The sequence below is a fragment of the Panthera tigris genome, chromosome C1 (assembly GCF_018350195.1).
Source record: "Panthera tigris isolate Pti1 chromosome C1, P.tigris_Pti1_mat1.1, whole genome shotgun sequence".
In the NCBI taxonomy this organism is placed as follows: domain Eukaryota; kingdom Metazoa; phylum Chordata; class Mammalia; order Carnivora; family Felidae; genus Panthera; species Panthera tigris.
Genome location: NC_056667.1, coordinates 4,232,941 through 4,245,331, shown reverse-complemented (window position 1 = coordinate 4,245,331; position 12,391 = coordinate 4,232,941). Strand labels below are relative to the sequence as shown.

The following is a 12,391-nucleotide window of genomic DNA, read 5'->3' as shown; positions in this document are numbered from 1 at the left end:
TTACAGTTTTCTGTAGGTTTGAAACATTTAAAAATGGAAAGTCAGGGAAAATAAGGTAACAAGTACTGGGAGGGAAAAGTAGGAAGTGGTCAGGATGGAGACCTGTTTCACCGGGCTTCGCAGAAAGGGAACAGGGAAAGGGAGCCGCAGATGGGAAAGAACCTGTCTTGAGCCAATAGACGGGGAGCCTGACACTATAGGGGAGGGGAGGGCTCGCTGGGAGGTGGCTGGGACCGGAGCACGGTGACGCCCCCAGTGTGGGGCAGGCGGGTGGACGTGTTGGGCTGGGGTGGGGGCAGGGGACAAGGAAAGTAGGAAGCGGAGGGGTCAGAGGTAGGCTGTGGAGGGCCGGAGGGCAGAGGAGAAAATGGGACAGTTATCCACAGGGATGGGGGAGAACGTGTACAGGGTGATACAGTAAATACAGTAAATACTGGTGTGTGCGGGGGGGGGGGGGGGAAGGGTACTACCTGATCACCCAGACTGCCAGCACCTGTCCCTAACTCCCCCAGAACCCCCTTCGTCCCATGTGAGGTTGGCCATGCAGCGGCCAGACAGGTCACAGAACTTAGAGCAGAGGGTCTGGAGGGAAGGACAGGAAGGGCTTGCCGGTTCCAACACTGAGCTGGCAGAAGCAAATGGCAGCCTTGAGCATTTTGGGGTGCCCTTCCTGCCTGCACCCCAGGAAGAGACCCTGGTAGCAACAGCCTCGTGGTTCCTTACAGGAAGTCTCCCCTCCACGATCTGTTCCTCGAGGGCAGGGATCTGCTTTTCTCTGCACCCCTCAGAATGGAACCACGGTGGAGTTTGGGAAAGGTCTGCAGAGTGAACTCGTCAGCACAGGGCACCCTGTGGGGAATGGACGGTTGGAAAATGAAGAGCAGCCCTCGGACGGACCGCAACCCCACTTGTGCACTGCAGTGGTCGGGCCACAGGCCCGCCTGCCTGACCCTCTAAGGGGGCCCAGCCCGACCCACCTTTCCCTCCTTCCCCACAAGGTATGCCACCACGCTGACTGCCAGCAGCTGCACCGCCGGGGGCCCCTCAACCTCTGCGAGGCCTGTGACAGCAAGTTCCACAGCGCCATGCATTATGATGGGCACGTCCGCTTCGACCTGCCTCCCCAAGGTGAGCGTGGGTAGGGACTCCAGCCGGGCGCGTAGGGTTCCCAGAGCAGCCCTGAACTCCCTGTTTAGGGGCACGGTGTCTTGGTAGCTGTTGGAGCTGTGACGGGCCATCAGAAGGACAAGAGTTGGGGCACCTGGGTGGCTCAGTTGGTTAAGCGGCCGACTTGACTCAGGTCATGACCTCACGGTCTGTGAGTTTGAGCCCCGCGTCGGGCTCTGTGGTGATGGCTCAGAGCCTGGTGCCTGCTTTGGATTCTGTGCCTCCCTCTCTCTCCACACCTCCCCTGCTCGCACGCTCTCTCTCTCTCGAAAATAAATAAACATAAGAAAAAGAAGAACAAGAGTTAACTGTAAATCGTGAAACCCAAGTACGTTGTGGCTCCTTCTGTGCTACAAGTTTTTAAACAAGAGAAAAGGTTGGGGACTGTGCCCCATGTTGAGAGCAGGCCTGTCTCTTCCGGGTTCTGGGTCCTTGTTGTTGGGTCTGCACATCCCATACCTGCTCCTGCCTTTCGCCCCGGGCCAGCATGGAAAAGGCCCCTTTCTTTTCCTCAGAGTAGGGGACTGCTGGGCAAATCCTCCAGCCAGGCTGCTGGCGAGCAGGGGCCGTGGGGGTGGGTGTGGGCAGGTCAGAAGGAGCTTGTAGAAAGGAACCAGAAACCCTCCTGCTGAGTGGGGACCTGGCCCAGGCCCAGCACCAACTGGCTGTGCTGGGGTGACTTACAGGCATCTGAGCCTGGCCAGAAATGCCAACCCTGTGTCTCCATTTTTAGCTGGTCAGATGGACAGAAGGACTCTCCCCCTCTGCCAAGGCCCCCTGGGACTCTGGGTGTGTTCACAGTGGTGGGGAGGTTGTGTGGAGAGGAGGCCTGAGAGAAGGAGCCGTAGACTTTGGTTCCTTCCTGCAACAATCCCAGAGGCAGAGCTTCCTTATCCCTATTTTATAGAAGGGTAGACTGAGGCCACAGGTTTGGGGGCAGGGCATCACCTGGGGTGTCATCCCAGGGTGCTTGTGTCTTTTTGAGTCTAGGGATGGATGGGTGATCAGCAGTGACTGAGCCCCTCTCTGCACAGACCTGAAGGGCCCTAGTTTGTTGGGGGTGGGGGGTTCCCAGGACTGGTAGCAGGCTGAGAAGGCAGCCAGGGAGGGAATAGGCATGACCTTTCCTCCCACTTTACCCCAAAGGCTCTGTTCTGGCCAGAAACGTGTCTACCCGGTCATGCCCCCCACGCACCAGCCCTGCAGCGGACTTGGAGGAGGAAGAGGAAAGCTCTCTGGATGGCAAAGGGTAGGTGGGCAAAGCGGACACCTGAGGGATCCCAAGGCTGGATCTCAGATCAGAGATCCAGGGACAAGAGGCTTCAGAACACCCGACTGGAGACCCCTCCGTGCCCCTGTGGATGCCCTGATTCCTGGAGGAAGCTGCCCAGCCTGGGCCAGCCTCCAGCCTGGCGCAGGCAGACTCCTGTCTAGGTACCACTGGGTGTGGCTCCTGGGTTGACCACCAGAGGGCACTCAGCCCCTTGTGGGCCCTGGCCTGCCTGAGCTGCACCTGAGTTAGTTATCTGATCGCCTGGGGTGAGCAGAGAGTGGGCAGCCGGGGCCTGTTCACATCCCGCCCTGGTGAGGGCCTACCCGTGCCTCCAACCTCTGCCCTCTGTCCTGCAGGGACCGGAAGAGCACAGGCCTGAAACTCTCCAAGAAGGCAAGGAGGAGACACACAGATGTAAGGAGCCCCTGGGCTGTCAGGGGGGTTCCTGTCAGCCCCTGCCCTTCCTGGGCCCTTTCCTTTCCATCCCCAAGACTGGGCCTGTCTGCTCTGAGCTCCAGGACCAGGAACGGGGCCTGGAGTGAGTGGGTCCCTCCCTGCCCACCCTGCCCTGCCGCCCACTACTATCCACCTTAGCTGGATGGGAGATGCCACAGGAACACCTCCCTTGGGCAAGAGGGACACTGGGCACCTCCTTGGGACCGAGGCAGGCTGGGGAGATCCCTGGGTTCACTCCCATGCTGGGGTTCCCATCCTGCACCCTGGTAGCGGGGGAGGCGCCGAGACAAGGGGTGCAGAAGCTGAGACCCACACCCTTTCAGGACCCCAGCAAGGAGTGCTTCACCCTGAAGTTTGACCTGAATGTAGACATTGAGACAGAGATCGTACCAGCCATGAAGAAGAAGTCGCTGGGGTAGGGCTTGGTGGGGCCGAGGCAGGGGGAGTGGGGCCGGGGGTGCCGGTGGCTCCTTGCAGGCATAACTGTGTGTGTCTGTGTGGTGGCCGGTGAGTGAGCGGACCCACCCATGGATTTCAACACGTGTGTGCATGGCCCAGTTCCTGGATGTGGACCAGCACGTGACAGTGTCCACCCTGGTGGCAGACACGGAAGCGGGAGGGCATGGGAGCACTGGTTTGTGTGTCGACCCATGTGGGAGCGTGCGAACCTCTGTAGGCAGCTGTGTGTGCACGCACACCTGTGTGTCCTCGTACCTGTGTGTGATCCTGCGGGTGGCTCCCTTTCCCACTGGTAAGGTGGGGTGGAGCTGGAGCTGGGCATAGGGTGGGGGTTCGTGTGCCTGCCCCCTAACGGCCACCCCTCCCATCCTGGGGCAGGGAGGTGCTGCTGCCGGTATTTGAAAGGAAGGGCATCACGCTGGGCAAGGTGGATATCTACCTGGACCAATCCAACACGCCCCTGTCCCTCACCTTTGAGGCCTACAGGTTCGGGGGACACTACCTGCGGGTCAAAGGTGAGCAGTTAACCTGGCAGGTGGGGCGGCTGGGGCCTGACCGGGCCTCCCGGAGATGGCTGCTTCTTCCCAGGCTCAGATTCCCATTGGCCATGGCCCTGAGCTGGCTCATTACCATACAGGTGTCTCTGCTGGGCCCTGGCAATGGGTGCTGGCAGGGCGGGGCCTCAGGGGAGGGCAGCTAGGCCTTGGTTGGGATCCAGGAGAGAGAGGTCTTGGGTTCCCTTCTCCACCGGGCCTGGATGCTGAGGACCTCTCCTTGCCCCCTACTGCTGCCCCAGCCAAACCGGGGGACGAGGGGAAGGTGGAACAGGGAGTGAAGGACTCCAAATCCCTGAGTCTGCCAATCCTGCGGCCAGCCAGGGCCGGGCCCCCCTCCTTGGAGCGCGTGGAACCCCAGAGCCGCCGGGAGAGCCTGGACATCCTGGTGAGGGGCTGTGTCGGGGCTGGGGGCGGGGAGGGACCTTAGAGGGGAGGTCAGCTGGGCCCCTCGCCTCTTGGGATTTAATTTCCCCTTCTAGAAAATAGGGGTGGCTCTGAGGATAGGGAGCCCCAAGAGAATGGGTCTTGCCTCTGAGAGTCTGCTAATGCCTGAGGAGTGTGTGTGTGTGTGTGTGTGTGTGTGTGTGTGTGTATCCATTTGGAGCTGTGTTTATAAGCTGTGCCTCTAAGTGTGCCTGTGACTGTGTGGTGCTTGGGGCTGGGGGCTGGGCGGTGGTCCAGCTACACCTGTGCCTGGATCTTCAGCCCCCAGAGCATCTACGGGTCCTAGAAGAGGTGGCATCCCAGGGCGGGGGGTGCAGAGACCCTCCCACGTCTCAGCTTCCCCGAGGTCCAGGAAACCCACCGTGGGGTAGGGGGGGGGGGTGAGGGTCAGGGGGGCCCTGGCCTTGATCGCCCTCTCCCGGCCAGGCCCCTGGCCGCCGCCGAAAGAACATGTCGGAGTTCCTGGGGGAGACGAGCATCCCTGGGCAGGAGGCCCCCACGCCTTCCAGCTGCTCTCTGCCCAGTGGTAGCAGTGGTGGCAGCGACAGCTGGAAGAACCGGGCGGCCAGTCGCTTCAGTGGCTTCTTCAGCTCGGGCCCCAGCACCAGCGCTTTGGGCCGGGTATGTGGTCCCGTGGGCCCTGGGGCAGGGTGGCTGGCGAGCCCGTCCCCTGACCCCAGCTGTGGGTCTCCTTCCAGGAGGTAGACAAGATGGAGCAGCTGGAGGGCAAGCTGCACGCCTACAGCCTCTTTGGGCTGCCGCGGCTGCCCCGCAGGCTGCGCTTCGACCACGACTCATGGGAGGAGGAGGGGGACGAGGAGGAGGAGGAGGAGGAGGAGGAGGACGCCTGTCTGCGGCTGGAAGACAGCTGGCGGGAGCTCATTGATGGGCCTGAGGTGGGTACAGCCGCGGCCCTTCCTCCCTTCCCTTCAGGGCAAGGGGACACTTCCAAGGACCCAGTGACAAGGTGCTCTACAAGGTGTTCCCCACCAGGCTGTGGGGAAACTGAGGCGAGGAACATGCGGTGTGCCGCTTGGCTGTTTTAGTGGTGGAGGAGGGTGCAGAACTTGGGGGACCTCATGTTTCCACGGGGAAAAGGAGGTTGCCTGCAAGGTGGCTCACCCCCTCCCGGGTCATCCGGGCACACTCTGGGACTCCTGGCCAACCTCCTGCACTTCCCACAGAAGCTGTCCCGGAGGCAGTGCCACCAGCAGGAGGCGGTGTGGGAGCTCCTGCACACAGAAGCCTCCTACATTAAGAAACTGAGGGTGATCACCAACGTGAGTGTGGGTCCGCACCCTGCCTCCCTGCCCCCCAGGGCCTCCCTCTGGGGGCCCCTGAACAGAGTTTGGGGCTTTGCAGAAGAACAGGGGAAAGAAAGCTTTGGGCAAGTTTGCCAAGTTAGCTGAGCACTAGGCTCACTCTTGCACTCGTTCATTCAGCCACTGTCTCTGAACACCTGCTGTGTGCCAGGTGCCCAGCAGCCCACACCCGGCCTGTGGAAGTGGAGTGTGAGAGAGTGTGTGTGTGTGTGTGTGTGTGTGTGTACTTCACCCTGGGGAGAGCACCTATCTTTGGCTTGGGGTTCAGGAAGAACTCCTTAGCTGAAACTTGGGGCCGAGCCAGGACAGAGCTGGAGGAGAGAGTTCCAGGTGTCACTGCAAGGCCAGTCTCCCAGAGCTTTCCCTCCAGGTGGGGACGAGGCAGGATGAACCCCCGGTGGGCCGTGGAGGTCGGGCCTTTTCTGAAGGGGTGAACCGTCTCTGTCCCAAGCTGTTTCAGGGCTTCCTGGGAGGGGTAAGGGGTAGAGGGGAGCCTAACAGCCTGGGGGCGGGGGGGCGTCGGGACTGGGACGCCCCCCCAGCTGCAGCGCCCCCTGCCCCCACAGCTGTTCCTCTGCTGCCTCCTGAACCTGCAAGAATCCGGGCTGCTGTGTGAGGTGAGGTGCGGCCCCGGGGGGCGGGGCCTGCCGCTGGGGGCGGGGCGGGGGCGGGACATAAGGCTGGAGCCGGAGGGGCGGGGCCCGGCCCGGGGCGTGGCCGAGCGCACCTCCCGCCCCTTCAGGTGGAGGCCGAGCGCCTGTTCAGCAACATCCCCGAGATCGTGCGGCTGCACCGCGGACTGTGGGGCAGCGTGATGGTGCCGGTGCTGGAGAAGGCGCGGCGCACGCGGGCGCTGCTGCAGCCCGGGGACTTCCTCAGAGGCTTCAAGATGGTACGGGCCGGGCCGGACACAGGGGGGGACACCGCGGCAGGGCTAGGGCGCCGATCCCGTCTGCCCACCACCCCAGCCTCCCCGCGACCCTGGCGCCACGTGACCCCTAGTGGTCGGAGGCAAGGAATTCCGAGGCGGTCGCCCGGGTTTGAACCCCACCTGGCCATCTGCCCTTTCTGTCTGGCGGAAGTTCAGCCTGGGGTGGTCGCGAAAGTGCGGTGAGGGAGGGCTCGTGAGGCTCCCGGCGCAGGGCCTGGCCGCGGAGAGCGCGCAGTAACCGTGCCTGTTCCGTCCCGGGCCAGTTCGGCTCCCTCTTCAAGCCCTACATCCGATACTGCATGGAGGAGGAGGGCTGCATGGAGTACATGCGCGGCCTGCTGCGCGACAACGACCTCTTCCGGGCATACGTCACGGTGAGGAAGGGCCGGGGCGCAGGACAGTTGGGCCCACCGGGGCAGCAGGTGCACTGGGGGCGGGCGGCGGGCGTGGCCTGGGACCCGGGGGCGGGGCGCGTCCTGAGCCGCGTCCCCGCCTGCGCCGCAGTGGGCCGAGAAGCATCAGCAGTGCCAGCGGCTGAAGCTGAGCGACATGCTGGCCAAGCCCCACCAGCGGCTCACCAAGTACCCGCTGCTGCTCAAGTCAGTGTTGAGGAAGACCGACGAGCCGCGCGCCAAGGAGGCCGTCGTCACCATGGTAACCGGGGAGGCGCGCGGGGTCCCTCCGCAGCTCGCGGCCGCCCCCAGACCCTGGCCCTGAACCTGCCATCGCCTGCCCGCCCTGCAGATCGACTCGGTGGAGCGCTTCATCCACCACGTGAACGCGTGCATGCGGCAGCGGCAAGAGCGGCAGCGGCTGGCGGCCGTGGTGAGCCGCATCGACGCCTACGAGGTGGTGGAGGGCAGCAACGACGAGGTGGACAAGGTGGGAGGCTGCCTGTGCGGGGGACCCTGGCCCCGCGGGAATGGAGGAGGGGCCACCCTGGCAGACAGGCGCCTAGGCCGGGAATCTTTCGCGCGGACTTCCAGTGGAGAAGGGGAGTCAGACCGTGACCTCCCTACACGTGCCCCCCCCCCCCCCGCCCCGCCCCCAATCACCAGCTCCTGAAGGAATTTCTGCATCTGGACCTGACAGCACCCATCCCTGGCGCCTCCCCCGAGGAGACACGACAGCTGCTGCTGGAGGGGAGCCTGAGGATGAAGGAGGGGAAGGACAGCAAGGTGAGTCTAGGGACCACCTCACGCCCGGGGCCCCTTCCGCACCCCCTCTTCCCCTGTGCGTTTGGACCACCCTTTCCTGGGGACCTTCTGGGCCCTATTTAGTGGTTCTCAGCTGCCGTGGCAGTTGGGTGGCAATTCAAGAAAGGATGACTTTGTGGTCACATGAGGGCTGATGATCTGCCTGCCATTTACTCTTTACAGATATGGCAGCAACCACACAGCCCGTGGGGTGCTGGTCTTGCCCACTTGCTGGTGCCATGTGGGTTCCTGGTGGGAGGGAGGGGGCCCATTCCAAGAGCAGGCCAGGAACAACCCGGAGCCTCGCTCCTGAGCTATTAATCCCAGGTGCTTAACCCAGAGCCTGCAAATTGTGGTTTTAAAATCACTTCCCTCTTTCTCTTTAATGTAAACCTTTTTTTTTTTTTTATAACTAAGGTACAGTTTATTGTAATAACACCTATAAACAAAAATAACAGGCACATAGTATTGTTTTTGAGAACAAACTGAACTAATCTCTGAAAATACTTACAATCTAAACTACTACCATAGGAGATTCTAGAAAGTACAAAAATACACAAGCAGAAGTCCATTAGCCCTCACAATGATATCATCACATGTCCTGTAGCCTCTGGAAAGCTCTGCTTTTTCACTTCTGAGGGGATCAAAGTAAAAAATACAAATAATATCTTAATATTATAAACATAATTTTTTTTAAAGGAATTATTTGGTACACCTGAGTGGCTCAGTCGGTTGAGCATCTGACTCTTGATTTCAGCTCAGATCTTGATCCCTGAGTTGTGAGATCGAGCCCTGCACGAGACTCTGTGCTGACCCTGGAGCCTGCTTGGGATCCTCTCTCTTCCTCTGCCCCTCCCTGTTTTCTCTCACACAGGCACGCACTTTTTCTCTAAAATAATAATTAATTAAAACAAAATAATTTGTTTTTATTACATTTGTTTATTTTTGAGAGGCAGAGAGAAATGGAGCGTGAGCGGGAGAGGGGCAGAGAGGGAGGGAGACACAGAATCTGAAGCAGGCTCCAGGCTCTGACCTGTTGGCACAGAGCCCGATGCGGGGCTCAAACCCACAGACCACGAGATCATGACCCGAGCTGAAGTCGGACGCTCAACCGACTGAGCCACCCAGGCGCCCCTTAAAAAGAATACTTTTTATACTGTGGACTATCTAAAAGTGAACACTTTCAGCACTGCTGCCCTGGACCCCTTAATTGTTGGCTGATAGTCACTTAAGCCTCAAAATCTTCAGACATGCTTTGAACCACCCAAATGGAAGCAGTCTTTGAGCCTCGTTCAGTTATTCTCTATCATTTTAGAATATTACAATTTCTTGTGGTTTACCAATTTCTGGAATTATTTTTAAATTATAATGTAAACCTTTAATTGAAATAAATGACAAGTAGGTTAGCTCCACCTTGCTTCTCATCTTAATTGTATTCCCAGATTCATGGGGGGCAGGGAGCAGGGAAGGCGTTTGACCAAACCCGGGTGCCCCCAGCAACATCACCAAAGCGCAGGCAGGAAGGGGCCCAGCCCAGGAGAGGGCGTCGCGGCAGATAGGCTGAGGTCCCAAGACCCTGGCCCTGATCCCGGGCCTGGCCTGCTCCCCTTGCTCCCCCCACCCCCACTCCAGATGGACGTGTACTGCTTCCTCTTCACGGACCTACTCTTGGTGACCAAGGCGGTGAAGAAGGCCGAGAGGACCAAGGTCATCCGGCCGCCACTGCTGGTGGACAAGATTGTGTGCCGAGAGCTTCGAGACCCCGGTGCGGAGGCCGGCCCCGCTCCCGGTGGGGTGGGGAGGGGGCCCTGATGGACAGGGGCTGTGGTCCTCGCTGGCACTGATGGGAGCCCCTCCTCACCAGGCTCCTTTCTCCTCATCTACCTGAACGAGTTCCACAGCGCTGTGGGGGCCTACACGTTCCAGGCCAGCGGCCAGGCTCTGTGCCGTGGCTGGGTGGACGCCATTTACAACGCCCAGGTGAGAGCCGGGTGGTGGGCGGGTGGGTGGCCAGGGTGGCCCGTCGGGGGGAGCCGCTCACCACCCCCTCCCCCACCCGCAGAACCAACTGCAGCAGCTGCGCACCCAGGAGCAGCCAGGCAGCCAGCCGCACCTGCAGAGCCTGGAAGAGGAGGAGGACGAAGAGGACGAGGACGAGGACGAGGAGGAAGCGGGGGAGAGCAGCGCTTCTGCCGCCAGCTCCCCCACCATCCTGCGCAGGAGCAGCAACAGTCTCAACTCCCAGCACTGGTATGCTCGCCCGGGGCCGCTCTGCGAGCCAGAGCAGGGCAGGTGCTGCGGCCCAGCCCTCCTGACCCCGAGCGGGGCCCTCCTGACCCCAGGGCCGCTGACCCCGAGCGGGGCCCTCCTGACCCCAGGGCCGCTGACACCGGGCAGGGCCCAGACTCCCCACCTTCCTCCGAATGGCTTCGTGCTGTGACCACAACGTGAGGGAGAGGGCTCTGTCTCCCACCAGAGTCCCGGCGGGGATGGCAAAAGGTTTTGACCTTGAGCGCGGACTCTGATCCCCCAGTGCCAGTGGGGTGGAGCTGAGCGGAAGATTCTTTTTTTTTTTTTTTTTTTTAATGTTTGTTTATTCTTGAGAGAGAGAGAGAGAGAGAGCGTGAGCAAGCAAGTGGGGGAGAGGCAGAGAGAGATGAAGACAGAGAATCCCAAGCAGGCTCCGCACTGCCAGCGCAGAGCCTGACACGGGGCTCAACCTCACGAGCCATGAGGTCACGACCTCAGCCGAGATCAAGAGTCAGACGCTCAACCAACTGACCCACCCGGGCATCCCTGAGCTGAGGATTGTTGCACTGTGTCCAGCTGGAGGGAGGAGTGTGGTGGTGACAGACACCATTATGGGTGTCTGTGTTGTAGGCCCAGGTTGGGAGCTCTGGCTCACGGGCCACATGCCTTTGCCATCTCTGAGCCTCAGGTCGGGAGGGTGGAGGCTGTGGACCTCTGCGTTGCCAAGCACTGGCTGTACCAGGCCACCTGGGCTTCCTGAGGCCGGGCTGACTGTCCTCTCCCGGCCCCACAGTGCCTCAGATGGCTCCACGGAGACCCTGGCCATGGTTGTGGTGGAGCCTGGGGAGCCGCTGTCCTCTCCCGAGTTCGAGGGTGGCCCCTTCAGCTCCCAGTCGGACGAGACCTCTCTCAGCACCACTGCCTCATCTGTCACGCCCACCAGCGAGCTGCTGCCCCTGGGGCCCGTGGACGGCCGCTCCTGCTCCATGGACTCTGCCTACGGCACCCTGTCCCCCACCTCCCTGCGAGACTTTGTGGCCCCAGCCCCTGTGGTGGAGCCAGCGCCCCGGCCCCCAGAGTTACCACAGGCCCCTTCACCCCCACCCTCACCCCGTCTCCGCCGCCGCACCCCTGTCCAGCTGCTGCCCCGCCCGCCCCACCTGCTCAAGTCCAAATCTGAGGCTAGCCTCCTCCAGCTGCTATCAGGGGCCACTGCCCGTGGAGCGCCCCCGGCCCCCAGCCGCAGTCTGTCAGAACTCTGCTTGGCCGTTACGGTCTCCGGCACGAGGACTCAGGGCTCCCCTCAGGAAGCCGGGCCCAGCTGGGTTCACCGGGGGGCACCCAGCCCTGGCAGTGGCCCCAAGCCATCAGAGCTGGAGGGCAGAACCAGCTGCCCAGCTGGGGCGCCCGAAAGACCCACCAGGAGGAGCAGAGAGCTGTCCTTGGGGGCCTCACCCAGGGTGCAGCCCGAGCCCCACCCAGGGATCTCTGCCCAGCACCGGAAGCTGACGCTGGCCCAACTGTACCGAATCAGGACCACCCTGCTGCTTAACTCCACGCTCACTGCCTCGTGAGTGGCCTGGGGAAGAGGGCTTATGGCCCAGTGTGTTGGCCTTGGGGGCACTGAGCCCTGGGAATGGGTAGGGGCACTGTCATGACTGGGAGCAGATGGCATTAGGAGGTGGGGATGGGAGAAGGGAGCCTGAGACCTGCTTCAGAGCCTGAATGGCAGTGTCTACAGAGGGTGGTGGGGAAGGGGCCTAAGGAGTCTGGTGGGGCAGGAAGGGTGACCAGAGCCCCCTCTGGAAGTGGCATCAGCCAAGGAAGGACTGTCTGTCCCTTCCCTTCTCTTGCAGGGAGGTCTGAGCGGAGGGAGGCCCCCGAGGGTGCCACTGACCAAGAGACAGCAAACAGCATGCCTCCTGGGGCATCCGGGTCCCTGCTCCGGCTGCTGCCTGCACAGTAGCCAGAGCGCCGGGCAGGACCCCCGATTTGCACTTTGCCAGACTGGATGGAAGTGGAGGAGGGCTCAGCAGAGCTCCAGGCCCAGGCCTCCCCCCAAGGCCACCCCCACTAACCTGTCCACCCGACCCCTGCAGGGTCCCTTGTTCGCTGCTCCCTGAAGTCACCAGCTCCAGTCCTGGGGTGGGCTCCAGGGCGGCCTTTCCCGCCTCCACCCTCATCCGGCCCCAAACGGGATGTTTGCTCTCCTGTCCTTGCCTCCCCCTCTCCCAGGCCCACTGGCCACCCCAGGCTCGGGTTGGGCTCTGTGTAAAGTTGCATATTTATTGAGCTTTTGATTCTTTTATAAAGACTTGTATATACTACCAGAAGAA

General features: G+C 61.4%; 1 protein-coding gene across 5 annotated transcripts in view; it reads left to right on the top strand.

Moving 5' to 3' along the window:
• Positions 1-12,391, top strand: part of PLEKHG5 (pleckstrin homology and RhoGEF domain containing G5) — a 27,758-nt gene extending 15,367 nt beyond the window's left edge. For 3 of the 5 annotated variants that reach the window (XM_042995468.1, XM_042995466.1, XM_042995469.1), the window contains 20 exons: positions 999-1,128; positions 2,314-2,416; positions 2,797-2,854; positions 3,220-3,311; positions 3,734-3,870; positions 4,152-4,297; positions 4,783-4,977; positions 5,055-5,252; positions 5,541-5,636; positions 6,245-6,295; positions 6,421-6,570; positions 6,873-6,983; positions 7,114-7,263; positions 7,354-7,491; positions 7,668-7,787; positions 9,438-9,570; positions 9,670-9,785; positions 9,868-10,055; positions 10,849-11,625; positions 11,912-12,391. In XM_042995468.1, coding sequence (XP_042851402.1) covers positions 999-1,128; positions 2,314-2,416; positions 2,797-2,854; positions 3,220-3,311; positions 3,734-3,870; positions 4,152-4,297; positions 4,783-4,977; positions 5,055-5,252; positions 5,541-5,636; positions 6,245-6,295; positions 6,421-6,570; positions 6,873-6,983; positions 7,114-7,263; positions 7,354-7,491; positions 7,668-7,787; positions 9,438-9,570; positions 9,670-9,785; positions 9,868-10,055; positions 10,849-11,625; positions 11,912-11,921 — 3,099 coding nt within the window. In that variant the 3' untranslated portion in view covers positions 11,922-12,391. Of the gene's footprint in view, positions 1-998; positions 1,129-2,313; positions 2,417-2,796; positions 2,855-3,219; positions 3,312-3,733; positions 3,871-4,151; positions 4,298-4,782; positions 4,978-5,054; positions 5,253-5,540; positions 5,637-6,244; positions 6,296-6,420; positions 6,571-6,872; positions 6,984-7,113; positions 7,264-7,353; positions 7,492-7,667; positions 7,788-9,437; positions 9,571-9,669; positions 9,786-9,867; positions 10,056-10,848; positions 11,630-11,911 lie in introns of those variants that run through there. The other 2 variants (XM_042995470.1, XM_042995467.1) reach the window with 1 other exon arrangement.